At 37.4% G+C, this 21,337-nt stretch overlaps 1 protein-coding gene across 3 annotated transcripts in view; it reads left to right on the top strand.

The window, feature by feature from the left end:
- The first annotated feature begins 416 nt into the window (after nt 1-416).
- Nucleotides 417-21,337, top strand: part of LOC144650224 (uncharacterized) — a 196,785-nt gene continuing 175,864 nt past the window's right edge. For 2 of the 3 annotated variants that reach the window (XM_078509879.1, XM_078509878.1), the window contains exon 1: nt 417-1,900. In XM_078509879.1, the coding sequence (XP_078366005.1) occupies nt 651-1,853 (1,203 nt within the window). In that variant the 5' untranslated portion in view covers nt 417-650 and the 3' untranslated portion in view covers nt 1,854-1,900. Of the gene's footprint in view, nt 1,901-4,257; nt 4,270-21,337 lie in introns of those variants that run through there. The other variant, XM_078509877.1, reaches the window with a different exon arrangement.

Here is a 21,337-nt window from a genome sequence, read left to right as displayed (position 1 = left end):
ACTTTAAAGCATGAAGTTCCACACAATGGGAATCTGAGGAGTACAAACCCCTCTGAAAGATGTTCAGGAGTTAGTGGACTAGTGCGTCAAAAATCACCCACAATCACCTTGGCTGAGTAGACCAGGTGGTCAACTGATTGTATGTTTGAGTTTGTTAAGGATATTTTGCAGCTAATGTTGTTGTTTGTAGCACTTGGTTATTACACAACCAGTGGCAACTGTGTCAGCTGACTTAATTAAAAACTACTCGCCTCTGCAGTATTGCAAGTACCCTCTTAAACAGGAGTAGATTAAAATGATGGCTCCCTTGGGAAATATCACCAGAGATAAAAGTGACTGTTGATGCTACATTTCAATTCAGTGTCTATAGCAAACATTATTCAGCTGTCTGGCTTTCTACTGATCCTAGCATCACATTAAACATAAATTATAGGGAAAAAACGGACAAAATTAGAAACATTTTAAGCAATTGGAAATATCGCCGGCTAACGTTACTCGGCAAAATCCAAGTAATCAAAAGTCTAGCAGCATCTCAACTTACGTACATTCTAGCCCCTTTGGCGACAAATCATAAAATCATCAAAGAAGTAAACGATCTGTTCTACAGCTTCCTTTGGGACAATAAGGGTGATAAGATTAAGCGAAGTGTCATGATAAACGACTATAAAAACGGAGGTTTAAAAATGGTTGACATTGTTTCTTTTACCAAATCGCTCAAGACTGTTTGGATTAAAAAATATCTTGACGACTCTAACCGCGGAAAATGGAAAGAATTTTTTGAACTTGAACTTGGGAAGTATGGCGGCAAACTAATCTTCAGATGTAACTTACATAAACGTGACATTTCAAAGTCGATATCGGTCCAAGACCCTTTTCTACAAGAAATTTTAGAAATATGGTCAGAGGCTAACTTTGATGACAAAATCAAAACCGAGCAGCAATTTCTGGAACAACACATATGGCAGAATTCACTAATTAGAATCGAAAACAGACCGGTTTTCTACAAACATCTTTTCCTACATGGAATTACTAAGGTAGGCCAGTTAATGACGGACTCGCGCAGTTTTCTCCCTCTTGCAGATCTTATCAGCACTTACAATATACGAATACAACCTATAAAGTATCTAGGCCTTATTTCTGCCATTCGGCACCATTTCAACTCTAACTGTCTTGGCAAAGAACCTTGTAGCATAGAAAATCCCGATACCTTTTCCGAGACTTTTATTAAGAACGATAAAGCGAACAGAGTTGTATACCAGAAGCTCCTCTCTTCCAAAAGAACCGCACCTTTAAGATGCCAAGAGAAATGGAACGACAGTATTAAATCTGATGAAAGATGTTCTGCTAACTGGACTAGTGCCTATTGTCTGGCAGCTAGTTGCACAAAAAGCACAAAACTCGTAAACTTCCAATTCAGATTTCTTCATCGTATTCTACCAACGAACCTTTTCCTAACAAAAATTGATATAAAGCAGGACCCAAACTGCTCTTTTTGTACCAACCATCCCGAAAACCTGATCCACCTGTTCTGGAACTGTACAATAGTAGCAACCTTTTGGGAAATTTTGACTGAAAAACTTAAACAGGTCAACCTAATAACGATAGACTATCCAAAACACGCCGCCATATATCTGGGTCTGAGACCAGACACCACCAAGTTTTCACTTCAATTAAATTTCTGCTTTCTTCTGGCAAGACATTATATATGGAGCTGCAGAGTCAACAAGAAGATCCCGGTTTTAACAACTACTTTTCTTGTGTCCCTTAAATCGCAGTTTCATATAGAGTCCAACAACCTAGATACTACCTCTAAGAAATGGAATCTTTTACTTCCACTTCTCGACATTACGTAGTCTTTTTTGCCAAAAAAAAAAAAAAAAAAAAAAAAAAAAAATCCCTCGTATATTAACCTTCTTTAAGCGAACCTAGGCCAAAGTGCATTTGAGAGATAGATATACTTTTTTTGTTTTATATTACTTATCTAGGATATCTTTCTGCACCAATTATCATCAATTATTATCAACTATTAACCATAAATAACATTTAGGATTAAATATTAATTATTAGTAACTGCTGTTAATCAAACTGAACTATATGAAGTAGCTATCGCGTATAATATTTGTTAAAAAATAATAATAATGAACTGATGTAATAATAGGCAAAAGGAAACCTTTTTAGGCAGAGGAGTCGCCCTTTTATTTATTTATTTAATTTTTTTTTTGTATGTTGTTAATGTTAGTAATTTTTTACGTAGTTTCTTTTCGTGTAATAAGTGTTATTGTTTTTGTGAATGAATAAAAAAAAAAATAAAATAAAAAAAACATTATTCAGCTTACTTCATCTTCTGGCATGTTCGAGTTAATTAAGTTAAAGCATCATTGCTTGATGGGTATGTACTAAAACCAGGATCACCAGAACACCCACTGACTAGGTTAGACGGCATTTAAGATTAGGACTTGAGATAAGAAGAATTTAGAAGTTCGTGCTTGTGATAAGCGGTTAGTTTTTTTGGTCAGGTTGGGGTAAGCTCTTTGATGGGTGCTAGTGGGGGTTCTGGGGTGTTCTATTAAATTAAATTGTAACTTAATGTTCAATGTGCAACTGAAAAATAAATTCAATTTTGAATTTTCGTACAAATACCCTAATTTAAGTTGCAAAAATGTTAACTTTGATATGGAATGTAACTAAAACCCCTGGTTTTTAAAGCAGTTTCATGATTAAGTGTAATGGAGAAGGAAAGGCTGTTCTGCACTTTAAAGCCTGTAGTTCCACACAATGGGAATCTTAGGAGTACGAACCCCATGTGCTTTTAAAAAGCCTGCTGAAAGATGTTCAGCAGATGTTAAAACCTAACTATGCCACAGTCCATCTGCCAAAACTTCGTCGAATGGTGGACAAGTGGTCTTCAAGAATGAGGAAAAAAAGAGTGGCTCAAATTCTTACAGAAGGCAGAGGAATTGGTGCAAGGCTACGAAGATGCTGAGGAGATAGTATACAGACCTGGCGATGGTGAGTCATAAATTTATGGTCAATTAAAAATTAAGTCATACTTGCATCAAACCATCAAGGAAAATTAAATTTTTACTTGATATCCAATGTACGACTGAAGACATAATTTTAAAATATGTTATTAATTCAATTTTGAACTTTCATACAAACACCGTAATTAAAGTCCCAGGGGTGAGCTTTGATATGGAATGTAACTAAAAACTCTGGTTTTTAAAGCTCAATGGTCACAAAAACAGTGTTGATATGAACGCTTTGATGTCTATACAGAAGGAGCAAAACATCACAAGAAGATGCTCAGATGAGCTCGAGGCAATAAATGAGTCAGATAGTTACAGGAAAGATATTATAAAGAATTTGCATGCTGATCACAATCACCATCACGTTTGTTGTACTCATTTTTGTTACTGTTCAAGTTGTAACATTTAAGGTCTTTAAGTGTTAATCTTAACGATGTCACAAATACACTAAAATGGTGATGAGACTAGTAATAGGTTTGTGCAAGTTAAACTAAAAAGGTCTCTGGGATTTTAAAAATCTGAAGATCTGTGTTTTTTCCAAAAGGAATGCAGGCAGACCATACAACAACGAGGAAATGCCTGTCCTAAGGTGTGAACAGAAAATAGTTGTTTCAAATATGAAAACCTGGCGACTATTTTGGTACAGTGTTAGCCTTAGGGGGGACTTTCAAATTAAAGCAGACACAGATGTAAAATGAAAGGCGACGTTTAGAAAAGGAGCATAAAATGTATTCTTAAGTTTATCTTGAATCATGAAGAGAAATTCGGTCGTGGTTATTATGTCCCAAAATGACAATATTTCATGTTTTAGACAATTTTACCCAGGGATGTCATCCATGTACCATTCTTTTGTTCCCATGTATTCTGGTCTGGAAAAATGTAATTATTGACATTTGAATGAATGAATTTCAACAACAAGGGCTCAATCATAAAATAATTTGAGCAACACCTGGTAACCCAATGTGTCAGCTGTTGCCACTCATGGACAAACAGAGATACCAATTGTTGGGAACCCAGTGCAGCAGGCAGTCGATACCATGCAGAACAATTTATCAGGTGAGCAAGGTTTGTTGCCTTCGATGACACAGCCGGAAGTTCACTTCCATCAACTTACCAGTGGATGCTAGAGTCCCCCAAAAGTTAAAAACCAAGATTTGGCAACAAGAGTACACTGACTTTAGTTCTTTGTTAGTCAACCCTACGCTGGATGGCAAGTTTCAACTTACCATAGCGTAAGAGCCCCTAGCTTTGGCTTCGATCCTAGAGCAACTTTAAGAAACCGCCGGCCTCAATTAACAGTGCCAAGATACTTGCTAAAGAGCTGGACGCTCATAGGCTTGCCGGTACTTTTTCTTCGTCACCTTTTCCAGTGTTTTGTGTATCCCCTCTTAATAGTTAGTTCTTAATTATCCTTGCTCGGATCCTGGCTCGAATTCTGGCTCGGATCCTGGCTTGACGTTTAGGTATCCTCGGCATCTTTACAGGAAAATTGTTTCTAATGAAATTGTTTTTATTTTTCATAGAAGATTCATAAGACCATAACTGAGATTTGGTAAGATATTGCAATCAAGACTCAATGAAACGCTTGGATGAACTATTAGATTATTGCCGAATGGTTTAAGAAATATTTTATCCCAGCTGTAAAACAAGACTTAAGTTTTTATGAGTCAATGAGTCTTGAGTCACATCTTAATTTAAATATTGTAAAACAACTTCCAGTACAGTGCTTTAGTACACGCCAAAGGACAGTTAAGAAGTCATTCCAGCACAATAAGGACAAAAAAACCTGGAGGAATCATCCTTTATATAACTTAAGTGTGGGTGAACTACACCAGAAATGCAAAGAACACAATCTTCCATTTAAAAGCCAAAAATTTGTTCTTGCAAAGGCTATAGCACAATTTAGAGGCACAGTTCATCCTCAAGAATTTAAAGTGAACTATCATGGCAACCTCAAAGGCCTCCCAAAAACTGTGGCAGCATTAAAGAAGCTTCCAACTGTGTCTTTACAATTCATTTTAAAAATGCATAACCAGCCCATCACTGGAAACAAAGATTTCCTCGTCTTAAGACTTTTCCTTTTGCAAAATGGTAGAGGCCACCTGGTTTCTTACTGGGAAGTAAACAAGATCACAAAAATAGTTAGAAGGACTAAAAAGTTATATTCCACCAGATGCTTAATCTGTCAGAGGTTCGTCGCAAGTAGAAATATTCTACAACAACTGCAAAGAAGTCTGTGATCCTGTCAACAGAAGATTCATGCACCACAGGAATCTCCTGAATCCACTACTGTGGCATCTGCAAGTTGTTGCAAGTGCCAACAAGGAAACCAAAAATAAAAGAAAAAAAGTAGTTAAGTGTCAAGAGGTATCTTATTTAAGATGAGATCAGTGATTGTGGGTGGCAATGGTGCAGTGGTATGTGGCCATGGTGCAGTCTGCATCTATGGACATGGAAGAAATTAGCGTTGTTAACCTTAGTGAGTCAGACACAGCAAGTGACACTGCTACTTGCACAAGCAAAGTCCCATTGCAGAAAATTTAAAAAAGTTTCCTCTCCAAATTGTGTGGATTCACACTATCAGCTTAAATCAATGATCGAGAAGCAAGAGACTATCTTTCAAACTAGTGTTCAGCAAACACGAAGTGCAGTTGCTATGTAAAGCTTACGGCTGACGTTCAAAAGAACTGATTCAAAGGCTGTACTATCTGAGAAGCTGACAACTAAAATCAGAACTGCCAGATACATTACATCACCTAAAAATTTGCGAAATACTACCCAGCAGCAGCCAGAAACATCAACTTCAGATACTACTGCTGCAGAAATACCAGGACAAGAACTAGGTACATACCTAGACAGCTGTAATATTTCCATTATTATTAGCTACTGATTTACATGTAGCCATGATATTTTAGGTTTCCGTTAAGTCGCCTTAAAGTAATGGCCACTAATTCGTGGTCACAAAAAAACTAAAAAATAGTACTACTAACAAAAGCAACTGTAAGGTGTTTTAAAAGGCTGCCAATACATCAAGAGAATTTGGTTGAAAGAGTCCTTTCAACTATACTTTCCAATCAGCAATTACAGAACAAGTGGATATCACTATTCACATTGTCAAGTGATTCATTTGCATGCAACAGAAGTGAATCATCACAAGTCGACACCTTTAACTTGCAGCTTTACAACGATGTTGTAACATGTTATGTGAAAATGGCTGTTGGAGGATTTTTGAGATATTTCAGGAGAGACTTGAAATTGCAGAAGACTGAGGCCCACAGAAAGAAAGTGGTTGAAAAAAGAGAAAGAAGGATTGTGTGCCGATATTTTATTAAGAAAACACCTGGCAGGGTCCCTCATTATATTGAATGTAGCGCCTAGAAATTTATTACGTAATTCCATTGGGGATTATGTAACCTTGTAGTCTGCTATTTAAATATTTTTGTAGGGATTTAGCATGCATTAGTTTTTCCACGTGTAGTCAAGATTAGCCTTTTGGATTATGTGTTTCGTTTAGAATCGTTATTCCTTATTGCCACACAGATAGTAATTATTTACTTATACCTCTTTTTCGGATTTATTGTTTACTGTATTTTTGCTGTAATATCTTTCCTAGGACTTAGGTATTTTGTTTCTATTTTTCAGTTGAATCATCAGTTTCATCAGTTAGCATCTGTTGTCATCAGTTGTTTGGATATTGTGTGTGTTTACACAATTGTACTCCGTATTATTAAATGGAAAAATAAATGGTGCATTGTTGCACGCACCGGGTGATTTCAAGGTTCAAAGAAATTGTTCCAGTGGATTCTGAACACTCCAAACAAACCGTCAAGGGTGAAGAATGACTGTCATTTAAATGTCTTACTTGGATTTCAATTTGTTTTGATATTTGAAACTTAGACTGTCACTACAGCCATAAAAGAACTAATAGCATACACTGGCTTCAATGTAAAAAAGGCTCAAAGAGATGCCCCATTAGTTAGACTTTCATTAAGACTGCACAATTTTAGTCACAGCTGCATACATGTATGAGGTAAGAGAAAAAACACATGATCACAGAATGCCACATGATCTGTTTACATTGAAGATAAACTCCAGCAAACTTGGACAGCCAGGCACCTTTGTTATCGAGCACCAAATTCAAATACAGGAGATATAAATCAAAGAAACTCCAAAGTCTTTCTTAAAAAGAACAGACAGAGCTAACTCTCCATGGGCGGAAGAAATTAAAATCTTGGTGAAACCGACATACACATCTCACATTCAAATACAGTTTGAGCCAAACAAGAATTTTGCTTTGTTGAAAAGAGCGCTGGTTAAGGACATTGCTGTAGCCTTTTACAATAGAGGCAACGACGGGACATCCATTCCAGAAAGCATGCCTTACACATGCCCTATTGTCATGGTAATATATTTTCTGCACATACAGTATATACCATCTTATCAAAACAAATTGTGTTCATCTCTTGTGCTTGCTCTCTGAGGTGTCCGACAATGAGGCAACTGTCAGGGTAGAGATAGGTTGAATTCTTTTTTTTAGTTAGCACTAAGAAAGTTCTCCTAAAAGATAAAGTGACACAAAAATGAACATGATATTATCATTACCTTTTTGGTAGTGGCCTTAGCTATGGCCAAACTTGACATTATGGATTAACAAGCTTCAAAATTCAAGGAAGAGGTATTTTTTTAGATTTGTCTCCTGTTCCAGCTCTTAAGCTATCTTCATCTTCAGTTTTATCTGTTTCTTATCAGCAAGTGCCACCAGCAAGCTCTTCATTGGTTGTAGATCCTGCTACTCTTCGTATTCATGCCAAGTATAGACTGGCAAAATTCACTGACAATTCCAAGAAATGTTGAACGTGGGCAAGGGCAAGTGAGGGAGATCTGGGAGCTTGAAGGCCAACATTGTCCACCATTAAGAGATTGGACTGTGCTAATGAGGAACTTCAAGTCATCCAGGACGAAATACGTCCATTTACTGTCAACGTAAATTTATTTATTTATTTCAACATCACAGGTTTGATGTTACATATAGCACCATCTCTTCTCAGTACAATGAAGTTAAACCTGGTAAACTATACAAACTTCTAAACACTAGTAAACAATAAGTTAGCCTTGTTAAAAGTAGCTGGTGGCCAGCTAGAACTTACTCCTGAAAAAAAGCTACTAAGCCTCCTAGCAAAGAATAGTGTTTTATCTAATTAATTTTCAATTAAATGTTTTAAACAGTTGTTAGTACTTTTAAGAGAAATACCATCGTAAAAATGTAAATGACACTATTAAATGCCATTAATGCATTTCTACATTTTTAAATTTAAAGCATTAAAAAATTTCGCATTATATTTATTTTCTGATTGTCTTTAGTTGGCCTTAGCAAAAGCGAGACTGGAAATTATGAATGAAGAGCCTTGAAGCTAAAGAATCAGGTACTTTTTTAAATTTGTCTACTGTTTTATTGCAAAAGGACAAATTCCACTTACAAAGTTATTCAATAGCCATTTTCGACCATATCTTTAAAGGGTTTTAAATTAGCTTTGAAAACCAGGAAAACTCCTTGATCAGATAATATGAGATCATCTATCTGATTGGGATATGTTTAAATTTATCCAGTTATAAATTGAATACGTAATAGTGAAAGAAAACATCCTTGTCAAACTTCTTTGCTATAGTTAAAGAAGGAGCTTCTCTTTTGTTTTTGTTTTTCTAATACATTTTAGCTTGAATACATATCAGGGATAAAGTGTTAAGTAAATTTAAGATTTAATTGAGAGGCAAATGAATTTTTTTTTTTTAAATTTTGGCAGTATAAATTGTGTGCATTACCTGTGAACATTAAACTGGCAGTGATCAGAATCTGGGAAGAGCAGTTTTCTGTAATTGCTGCAAACTATATGGCATTTCTTCTGGTGAAATTTCCCTTGCCTGATGATGTAGAGACATAAATACACCAGACAATTTCCATTTGGGGGGGGGGGTCAGGCGGAAAGAGGGGTGGTAAGAAAAAATAATCTTAAAAATGAACAAAATAGGAAGAGGCTACACAAACATTTTCATAGCTTCAGCTTTTTATTGAATGTACAAGGAGACAAAATGGTGAAAGTTGATCAAAGAGAGGTGTTACTTTCAAATTCCACATGATCTTGAAGAGTAAATATTGTCCCAAGTTTTTACTGAAATCCTCTTGAGCACGTTAAAACTTGACTTTTGTAGTTCATTGTATTACACTATTTTGAACAGTTAGAATTAACATAATGTATATTTTCTTTATAGGTCATTAAAATGTCAACGACCCAGATGTTGTTTCTTTAGAAGAATTTGACAAACACATTATGGACAAGCTAGTCCCATATGTACAGTACCAGTACAGAACCACCACTTAAGTCAGTGCAACCATTGACCAACTCTTTGCTGATCTGATATCAGCAGTGGAAAAACCAAGGCACAAGGTAATGAATAAATGCAAGAGTTGACTACCAAAAGTTCAACATATCTGCAAGAGTTCCATATGTATTATTTATGTTATAGTCAAAATTATAGTACTTTGTTCAAGCATACAAACAAAAAACGGTTTAACTCAGTCCTATTGCAGGCCCGGTAGAAAACAGAAACACCTGAGTCAGCTTATTTGTACAAAAACTTGGAATCGTTTAAAAGGAGGGGGTCAATTAGTTATTTCTCTCTGAACAACAGCGACATCAGTCTGCCTCTTTTCCATTAAGGTTTTTCAAATACAGGCCGACGTACAGAAGATGGGAACATTTTACAGACATAGGTTTTTTTAAAAAAGTAAGTAAAAGGATTTTGTTTTAGCTTACATAGCTCACCATTCGTTCAATTTTCACCATTTTGTTTCCTAAAGTTCATTTGTACATTCAATTAAAAACTGAAGCTATGAAAATCAAACTTCCCATTTTGTTCATTTTGAAGATTAATTGTTCCCACCACCACCCTTTGAAAGGAATCAGAAAAATGACTTAATATACGGTGACACTGCTCCTTTAGGCTGTAGAGAAAATGAAAAAAATAAATAGACTACAAACTTGAAAATGGTGCGAAATTGGTCTCGGCTACAAATTTACATTGCAAACTATACCAACAGCGCATGCTGTCAATGATAATTATTCATCACAAGTTCAGTTTGTCATGACCTTCGCTGGTTCTTGCACGCTGTTGATGTCTCGGCGAACAAACAGGTAAGTTTGCTAGACTAAGCTGATAAGCAGAAAGTTAGTACAAGTAAGGAAATATGTTATGTGGCTAGGCGTCTATGTATGGACCAAAACCATGATGCATTCAACATAAATTTGGGTCACTTTGGCTTTAGTTTACCTAATGCTGACACATGCTTAATACTGGAAATAGTTTGGTGCATTTATGCCACTACATCATCAGACAAGGGAAATTTAGCCAGAATAAATGCCATCTGTTTGTATACAAAAACGTGATTAAAGCAGAGCTTCAGGTACTGTCTGTTGTCCTTTCTTCTTGGTTTTAGGAATTTTTTCCTTTGTTTTTAAGATTTGAAAAAACTTTATAGAGTTGTCCATCATACAATTCCTGAACCAAAACCATCTTCCAAAAATGGATATTTTTTTACCAGCAAAAAAGCCACGTGTTCCTGTTCAGCATTTGCTGGAAAAATGGGCCTGCAAATGTAAAATTCTTGCCACAACCTGTACAGAAATTTAAAACACAAAATCGTCCTTAAACTGCTTCCCCCGACAAGTTTTGCTGTTCAGCCCTAACCTCCTTAAAGACAATAACTGAAATATACAGTCTGTACATCATTTCAATCTTTTAACAACCAAGATTTGATATAACCAATCACTAAAATCCCATGCCTTCTTGTTAACCATGTGATGCCCTTCTGTGGGAAACTTTTCAGCCAAAGGAAATCAAAATGGCTTTTGCTAACGTGAGATGCGTCATGTTAAAGCACAAAAGAGGGGAAAAGTGACGGCTACTGTCAAAGTTTATTTCATTTGCGTGGAGGCGGTGGACGATGAAGTTTAATTTTGGACTGCTGAATGTTTTGAAGCATACAAAAGTGCGGTATCTCTCTGGACTGATGGAGACAGTATCCATGGACAGAAGAAGCTTTTCCTCATCCTCCAGTTATCGCTTACGGACATAATGCAAGTCTGCCTGATCTCCTTGTACATTCGGAGCTTACACATAAGACGGTCTCCAATCAACAAAGCACTGGAGTTCATAAATGCAACCACCCTCGATGTCTCACTTGTTAATTTCTTCAAGAAGGCCAAACTGACTACACTTTCTATAACACCAACGATACACGCAAAATCACAAACAACATGTCTTGCCACTCTTCAATAAGCAGCTTTACCCCCCAGAGTTTTGAATGAGTTGGTCCCACAAAAAAGATTGACCTACGGAATGAAATTATGAGCCAAATAAACATGATGTTAGGGAATTACACATTCCTTGGTGAGCAGGGTACCCAGGTCATTATGAAGGACATTCTTAGCACCAAAAAGTACAAAGCTGAGTTTGCCAATGTATTCAGTAGTCACCAGAAAAGCAGCAGATAAATTGTCGAGGTCAATAGCCAAGGACTACATTGCAGCTGAAGACAAAGACAGCAGCCGGTTGATTCGGGCACAAGGTGCAAAAGTAACCAGAAAACTTCTAATTGGCAAAAGCATGAAGGAGAGCTGAATGTGAGTAGATTTGAACAAGGAAGTAATCAAGTTGACACAGCTCGGGCTATTGGAAGTGTCAGTTTGGGGATGAACGCAGAAGGCTGTTATCGATTGTGGCCCAAGACCTCTCTATATCCGAAATTCAAAAGTACTTTTCTTGCTCAAAGAGCACCATAACTACAGCAAGGGTGCATGCCATATTGTTCAGAAATTATAGTGAAATTGTGTATTTTTTTTGTGTATTATCAATATTGTATTTTTTTTTCGTCTTCTTTTTTAATAATTAATATTGTAAAGTCTACTGAATTCTCTTCAATAGAAAAAAAATAAAAATAATAATAATAAAAATATTGTTCAGAAAAGGTGGTGTTCCCCGGGATGGTCTTAACAATCTCAACATTATCCAACGGAAGCTTCAAAGAATCAACTTAATGTCAGAACGTAAAAAAAGTACAAATTTATTATTATTTCATGGGATGTATTTTTGCGGTAAAAAATGTCACACGCTCTCACAACACTCATTTGAAGATATCAAAGCAATTTTTCTGTCATTTTGCTGAGGTTTGAGTGGTTCAAAGTGTGAAATTTGAAATCTAAGACTATGAAAATAGTTTGTATCAGGATTGCTGACCAATGTGAGTAAACGACAATCCTGGTCCACATTGCGCGAGTTAACTGGCTTATTTTCCTGATAACTTATCCCAAAATGTTCCTGAGGTCAGTGACCCAATTAAGATCTCCTTGCCAAGAATCGGATAGCCTTGAAAATGAAAAGTGCCCTGTATGTCTTGGAGAATGTGAGAACAAGTCCTACATCAAAGACTGTATTCATTGTATTCGTCAATGGACTCTGATGGCAGACATGTCCTGCTTGCAAACTGAAAGTAACCTCTTATTTTGATGAAAATGAAATGCACACCTTTGAGCTTCTTGATGATTATAGGGACAGGGATCTGAAAATTTTATCTTATGAAGTTTGTGGTGAGGTTTTGGCTCGTCACGCCACTGAATAATACGTCTGCTTATAAAGGCTAGTGGTGAAGTGACCGTAATTTAAATCTATAATTAAATTTTACATTATTAACATTTTTCTAGGAACGAGGGCTGGCGGCAATACACAGCAAGGAAACAGAGGGAACGCGAGAAATGAGGCGGGCAGAGCGATGAGAGACCAGCAGCCTGTCAACGGATCACCATAAGTTTGCCTGATGGCACACACAAAACTTTTTTCGGGGAGCATTTGTTCTATAGTTTGTTTAATATAAATGAAGTTTGTCTATGATTTATCTTTAAAAAAACTAAAACTAACTTTTTGGACTCATAAAATATTTTTTTGGATCAGTACCTTTTTAAGTCATTGCATTACCTTTACAAAATATGCAAGGATAAATCATGTCGAAACGCAGCGTGGCTATAAAACTGTTGTAAACTTAAAAACAATAAAACACCACAATTTACGTTGCTATTGTCCTAGGGTAATTAATGCCGTTCTTTTCAATATTTGGCTTTAATGCAATCAAGAAGTGATATGATTATCATTTACTGAGCATTGTTATAGTAATGCCTCCTTGAACGAAAATGTCGAAAAATTACAAAGTAGCAAAAGTTTTGGCTGTACAGTTCATAAACGGATGTAAAGAATACCAAGTGTGATGGAAAGGTTTAGGAAGTGCGGATGAAGTTGGGTGAAGGAAGAAGATTGTAACAGCGCATTATAAAACTACGCACGATCTTCAGTCAACGGTAAGTAGCTAGAAATGATTACAAATTGAATTTGTTTGTACAGCAACATAGTATTCAAAACTTAACACTTTCCTTTCCTCTTTACCAGGAAAAGAAAAGGCAATTGACTATCTGGTCTGCAAGATAGGAAAAAAGCTGTCTGTTTCTGCTCGAGAGAAGGGATACATTCAGCGAACTACAGTCAAAGTCCCAATGGATCGAGACATATTTGAAGACTTGTTCAGTGGGCTTAGTCATGGCAGGAGGAGATTTGATGTCACTGCCGAGGAACTCAACATTCTTCTCCCTGATGGATGGTCAGAGCGTGCCTTTCAAACCAGCACTAAATGCGTTGTCTGTTGGGAGCAGCACATAAAGATCCGCTTTGCGAACCAGAGAAAGCTAAACTATGACCATTCAGATTCTCCCCACTTCCAGTGGTCAAAACACCAGACAGGCAGTAAGCCCAGAAGTGGTACACTAGTTCCATAATTTTATCAACCAAGATGGCATTTCAAGACCTTCTTCATGTAGAAGTGTGCTTGTGGATGGAAAGGAAACCCGGATACGGTATTGGCAGTGTGACATTAAAGATGTTATCCAGCAATAACAGCTTAAGTTCCCTGACAGTCTTAAGCAAACCTACATTTATTCACATCTGCCAAAGAATTTCGAATGAACACGATGTTAGCAGGTCACTGCAACCTGCTTGATGACTTTGGTCATTCGAACTTTGAATCAATGGAGCTGCTCCTAGATGACCTCAATGAGGTTGGTGTGCTATGTGCTGCTGCCCATGCTGAATATTCTCTGAGATAGGTGATCATTCTTTTGATAAATGTAAGAATCGGGTCATCAAGTCTTACACTATTGGTATGAGACTCACTCCTTTTGACCCAATGTTATGCAACCAAGCCATTCAGACGAAATATCAGCGGCTTCATAATCAGGAGATGGTGAAAAGATGGTGAAAAGTCGGTGCTGTGTCAAGCAAGGAAGACCTGGCCTGTTGATCTAAGCTATCTATTGGTAACCTTTAGCCATGAAACGAGTCACCAAGAGCAGGCGAAGGAAGGTAACAATAATAAGTTTTAATTTTTCGTTTGAATTCTGTTAAACTTGTTTTTCACAATATAATAATTAACTTGTTCTTGACAATATTTTCGAGTGTTATTTTTTAAGGGTTTCTTATTTGCGTTTACTTTCTATTCACAGATCTGATAGACTTGTCCTGGATCAGTTCCAGTTCCGATGAAGATTGAAGACTAGATGAAGTTCAAATCACAAAACAGACGGCTCCTAGGAGCCACCAAATAAATAAAAGTCAATGTTCATTTCTTTTTCCCATTCGAACCTACCAGGGCAAAAGCCAGCCTACAGGCCTGCTTAATTGTTTAAATGACTGCAAGGCAATGTCTCTGTCAAGAAGCACTGTGGTAGCTGACTAATCACGTTGGTCTGAGTAGAAAACATGATCAACTGTTGTTTGTAGCACTTGGTTGTTACACAACAAGTGGCAACTGTGTCGGCTGACTTTATTTAAGCTACTCGCAGTATGGAGTAAGGATATGCTGAGCATTTTTTTCACCCAGATTTACCAAAATGGACAATCACTTGCCGAATCCTGCAAAGCACCTCATTCACAATCTCAACATTATCCAACAGAAGCTTCAAAGAATCAACTTAATGTCAGAACGTAAAAAAGTACAATTTTATTATTATTTCATGGGATGTATTTTAAAGCGGTAAAAAATGACACATGCTCTCATAATACTCATTTGAAGATATCAAAGCAATTTTTCTGTCATTTTGCTGAGGTTTAAGTTGTTCACGAGTTCCATAATTTCATCAACCAAGATGACATTTCAAGACCTTCTTCATGTAGAAGTGTGCTTATGGATGGAAAGGAAACCGGGGTAGGTATTGGCAGTGTGACATTAAAGATGTTATCCAGCAATACCAGCTTAAGTTCCCTGACAGTCTTAAGCAAACCTACATTTATTCACATCTGCCAAAGAATTTCGAATGAACACGATGTTAGCAGGTCTCTGCAACCTGCTTCATGAATTTGGTCATTCGAACTTTGAATCAATGGAGCTGCTCCTAGATGACCTCAATGAGGTTGGTGTGCTGCGTGCTGCTGCCCATTCTGAATTAGTCTCCACTTCCATTTGTTACGAAAGATGCCAGAAGCAACATTTTTAAGAAATCACACTGGCTGTGTGACTGAGGATTCGTGCAAGCCAGGTAATACTTAAAATCAAATTGTGACCCAGATATTGCCGATACATTGGTGGCTGCAGCAATACGTGAGTTTGTGGAAATAATCATTGGGTATGTCTGGAAACTGGAACTATCAAAGAGTTAGCCGCATTGAATGAGGAGGCTCAAAAGCAAACCAATGGGAGTGACCATGGCTTGTATGCACTTACAATATGCAACAGATGACCAAGAAAAAAAATGCGTGCCCATTACATCGGCTGCCGAGATTCACTGGAAATGGTTCCTTTTCCAAGAGCATCACAGAGGGTACCTTACCATCCCAGCAACCACACAACAACAATGCCCATCTTCTGCGCCTACAGAATGCCCAATGACAACAAAGCGTATGCACAGTGTTCTCAGTGTAATTGCTGGTATCATCCAACCTGTGTGAACATTCCTGACTGGGTAATCAACAGCAAATGAAAGTGGAGGTGTGACATATGCAGGAGCAAGAATGCAACAAATTCCTATTTGCATTAGTCAGCTATTGTCAGAAAGCCATAAACATGTACACCCAAGAGTACTCTCGCAATCTTCCCTATTTCTTCTCCAAATAAAAATATGTCAACTTGTAGGACAATGTTGTCCTGCCTAGACATTCAGATGAAATGTTAAATGAAAGTTAAATCTAGATATTTATTGCTATGAATATTTCTCTAGCAATATGTCAAGAATGTTAGTTACATAGTATGTATGTTACATGTTATCCAAAAGAGAACTAAAAAATGGTGCCTGACATTGCAGCGTCAGTATTAGTAAATGTAATGTGACTAAACTCAAGTTCATCTTCGCAGAAAATTATAGTTGCTATTAAGGGTTCCATAACATGGCGAGTTAGCACTAGCGAGTTATCAATAGTGTTACCAATATTGAAAAGAAAAATTACCGGCAAAATGACAAGTTTTGAGATCTTGCAGGCAAGCCTTGATTTGTTCAATATCTTCTAAGTAAGAATGCGATCAATAATGCGATCATTGCAGCTGAGGCAGCAGGGGTTCCCAGGAATAGCACTAACCACTCCATAAGGAAACCTTAGTGTATTTTAAACCTTTTTTTTTAAATTTTATATTAAAACCAACTTTCATTTTTCGTTCATTTTTCGACAATCTTTCAGCCTAGGGCATTATCCTCCAATATACCAGCCGCCTGAAGGGGTTTATTTACTAGATATTCAATAAATGTAAACTGATAAGTACCATGCCTCTAGCTTTATTTGATAGCATAGTAAACAGCTAGATGAATTTCAATAACCTAGTCACAAACTGATCATTGTTATTTTCTTTTAGAACAATACTCCAGAAAGGCTCGTATGCTCAATGCAAGAGCTGCGGATTCTGAAGCACAGAAGATGGGTCCGTGACAACACACTAATCGACTTGAGACAAGTTGGTCCTCCCACATGGGGGGGGCTTCGATGTCTACTTTTTGGAATAAAAAGGTGAGATATCATTGTTCTCATAGTGATCATCATCGACATATGAAATATCATCATCCTTACTGGTATCATTATAATTGATAATTTAAAGTGCTGCTATGATCAAATTTTCACCCCTTGCTTTATTAGCGTTTTATAGAGTATTTAACGAAAGATTCAAAATGACGTTTTCCGCTTTCAAATATCTTTTTCAGTTCCAGAGATATTAAAGCTTAGAAAATCGTAAAATGTGCAAATCAACCCAATTCTATGTCAGGTACAAAAATTGAGTTATCTCGGTCATTTTTCTGCAGAGACCAATGAAACTTGGCATACTAATAGTTTTAATTAAATTATGTTACCATAGCAACTCACTCTTTTCCAGTCCCCACCAAAATATTTTAGTATTTTTCAGTTCAGAAATATGAAACCTGGACAAGACTGCCTAATCCATTCACATGTTTGTCAGAGCATGCATATAAAACAAAATTGACAAATAACACAAAAGAATGCTTGATGTAGCCAGAAAAGCCTTTCGGAACTGGAACCAAGTGTGTTGCCATGGTAGCCAAATTGTTAGTTCACATTGTGAAACATAAATTATCTCCATTGCTGGGTGGTCCAATGCGGGAACTTTTCAGACTTATTATGACAAACCAGTGCAAGATAATAAACAAGTTGACTATGGACATGCTATCTTTAGCTAAATTTTCTCTTATTCTCTTTTATTGATAGATGTGGATGTTTCACCAAACAAGGGAAACATTATGTTTAATGCCATTTTTCTCCCAAAACACCATTGCATCTGACAGGGGTCAGGTCAGTGATGATTCAGCACTGGTGGACCTGCTAGATACTCAGGACTTGGAAGGCGTCAGCTACTTCCTGGACATTGATGCAGTGGTGGAAGAGCTTGCTTCCCACCAATGTGGCCTAGCCTGCTACCATATGTGAAAAGGAAAATAGAGGGTGAAGTAGCAGTGAAATTCCTGCCCAACACATTTCTTAGGGGTTTGCTAGCAACCGACTTTTATCTCCTTCCATGATAAAACTAAATAACTCAAGAGGGAGTGAGGTGTAATACAGAGGCGTGAATTGCTTTTCTCTCTACTAGGGCATCAACAAGGATGCTTCCTATTCCCTTCTAAAAGAGGGAAGGGAATCAGACCATCAGCCAGTGAATGGAGGGCCCAAAGAAATTTAAGGATCTTTTAAAATCTGCTCCTAAAAGGGTTAGAATTTGGCTATTTCCATCAGGCATTCCCTAAGATGACAGAGAGCCCTCTCCTCAAAAACATTGAGGAAGAAATTGAGAGCTTTGACATTGATGTGCGCAGCCAATCAAATTTTGCTATGCTTCTCTTCTCTACAGGAAAGGTAACAATACAAACCAAATATATAATCAATCACTGGTAACTGATTGCAGCAGAGCCAATATGATTTCCAAGTCAACATGAAAGTGAACCAACTGACATTCATCTCAATTTTAAGATCTTTGTGAAAGTGTCAAAGTATATTTGAATGTTTGATATACAAAATGCTTTTTACAAAAGGCCTCAGACCATCATTTAAAAAACACTCTGACTCTATCTGCACAAAGGTATTTTTGTGGTGTATTTTTAAACTTTTTGTAATTTTATTACCTTCTAAAAGAGGGAAGGGAAGCAAACCATCAGCCAGTGGATGGAGGAGCAAAGGAAATTTGAAGAACTCTTAAAATCTGCTCCTAAAAGTGTTGGCGTTTTGGTTCAACTCCATCACGCATTCATTATGATGAAAGAAAGCCTTCTCTTCAAAAACATTGAGGAAGAGATTGAGGGCTTAGACCTGGATGTGTGCAGCCAATGTAATTTTGCTATGCTTCTCTTCTCTACAGGAAAGGTAACAAAAACCAAAGTAATTATACAGGTCCCTGGCACGAAGGACGGGAATAGAACTTGCATACCGTAAGCATGATTGGTTTTGATTAAACTTCTGATTGGCTAAGAAAGTGCTGCGAAACCGCTCTACCGTGCTCTACAGTCGCTCTACAGTCACCAAAAGTCACTCAATTTCACACCGCTGGTCAAATGGAGCGCTGGTTCGGCTATATAAGCGTGAAAAGTGGTTTGGTTGTTTCGAAATGTTAGTAGTAGTAGGCGGAGTTCAAGGATCTTTTATGGGTAAGACAGTGATTACTATCTTGCCTTTCTATATTTTAATAAGAGTATTATCGATCATGCAGAATTTTTGCTCACATGTAATAATAATTATCTTTTGAAAAAGCTTAATCATTTTTTAACTACTTACATGTACTTTGTGTCAGATGGTGAGAATAACGCCACAAAGGACAAACAAAGACAGAAAAAGCAAAAAGGAGAAGAAACGTCTCTTAAAAAAGAAAAAGATCTGGACTGGCTGAAAGAGAGAAAAAGAAAAAGAGTAAACAAGACAAACACAAAGTAAGTACAGGTGAAGTACTTACAGGTAGAGGCTTAACCAGCCAAACCATAATGCACTTGATGTCTGTGGCTACTGAAAATTGCTAACAATAATAACTAGTAACCACACTGACCAAATAAGGCATAAACAAGTGCTAGCTTGTAGCACATAAACCTTCCAAATGTCAGAACTTATAAGTGATGTGCAACATCTCTAGCCGAAGGGTTAGGGCCAAGCTCATTGAAGGTTAGAAGGGTTAGCCAGCTAGAGCACACTGAAAGAAGTTGACTGTGTAGAAGCAATCTTTGGTACACAGATGTTGTTAAGATGTTGTAAACAATATAGAATACCTTGCCTTAGATTGTTTTTTAAGTCAAAGAACTGCTCGAGATTTTTGTGTGGTGGTCCACGACCAAGAATCGTACGCCATTCAAGATTCTCTCGTTTTCAGGCAAGTATTCAACTTTTTCTCTTTTTTTACATTTTAGTTTCATGGGCCCTGTACATGTTTTGATTCTTGGACCTTTCTTTATACATGGATTACACACTTTTTTGCCAAATCTTTATACAAAAAACCACAAAAACCTCGAGTTTGCCAGGTGACATCCTAATATTATGGCATGGGATAGAGAGGGAACAGTTTTAAAAATGACGAATTTGATCTCCCTGTTATCAGAGTCATTTGTTCTCATCCATCATCTTCATTGGCTATCATTGACATCAAGGAAGACACTACTGAAATCCACCGACTTGCATTTGCCATATAACAAAATGCTATTAAGATTTAGATCTTCCCAACAGTCGGCAAAAAGAAACGAAACGAATAAAAAGCCCTATCAATGGAAACCACATGCTTCTGTGAGCTACATTTGTTCTAGTGGCGAAGGTGCATTCAGGTCCAGGGCGTCCTTAGGAACCTTCAGCTGAAAGTGACACAGACACTGCCAGCGAGAGTGAGGAACACAAGAGTGGGGACTATGTTGCCCATGTTGTAAATAACATCAGGCGTTTTTAAACAGCATCGCCTGCCAAAACAGCGCTTCAACTAGCAACTGAACTGGGTAAGCAACATGGTTCCGTGGCAATCAATCTCGTAAACGTGAGAGGTTCTTTGGCAGCATTAAAGGTCTAGTTTGGTCAACATTTATGATTGAGTGCGGTCCCAAAAGACCAAATGTCTGTTCTGGAGCTCAACCAGTTGAAATCCACATTTCATACTTCCATTGAGAGAGCAAGAAACAAGAAGGCAATCATCAAAGAATACTTTTTTGCCAAACTCAGAAACCGTGTGCCATGGTTTACAGCGAGGCCTTGGTGAAGATTTATACGTGGATTGCAAGCCTAGCCCTAAGCAAAAAAGAGTTGAAACCTTCCAAAATAAAAAATAAAAATAGGACAGTTGTTGCTGTATTTGCCAAGCTGCACCAGCCTGGAATTTACAAAGTGTCAAACCACAGATTCTTGATCGGGCACACCTTTTTGGAAAATGACATCGATTTCTCGCAAATTGAAAAAAGGAACACTAGATGAAGGTGGTAGAGGAAACCAGCCAAACAAAGCCGTTTGTTGGCAGGACAGAGACGGAAACTATGTGAAAGAGATCCAGGATGTCCACTGGCTGAACTTTGGCTGGGGAGAAGAGGAATATCCAGCAACTGGCAAGATCACAATGGTTTACCATCCTGATGAACTCTGGGTTTGGTACAGCTTTGCAAGGGGCAAACCTTGTAAAGAGGTGAAGATCCACCGTAACTCAGCAACTATTCTCCTTTTTCTCTATTTTAAATTTTTTATTTTATGGTGCCTGTACATGTCTTGCTCTTGTCTGC

Source organism: Oculina patagonica, chromosome 4 (genome assembly GCF_052425735.1).
Source record: "Oculina patagonica isolate OP01 chromosome 4, crgOcupat, whole genome shotgun sequence".
Lineage (NCBI taxonomy): Eukaryota > Metazoa > Cnidaria > Anthozoa > Scleractinia > Oculinidae > Oculina > Oculina patagonica.
This window is presented reverse-complemented; position numbering and strand designations above follow the sequence as displayed.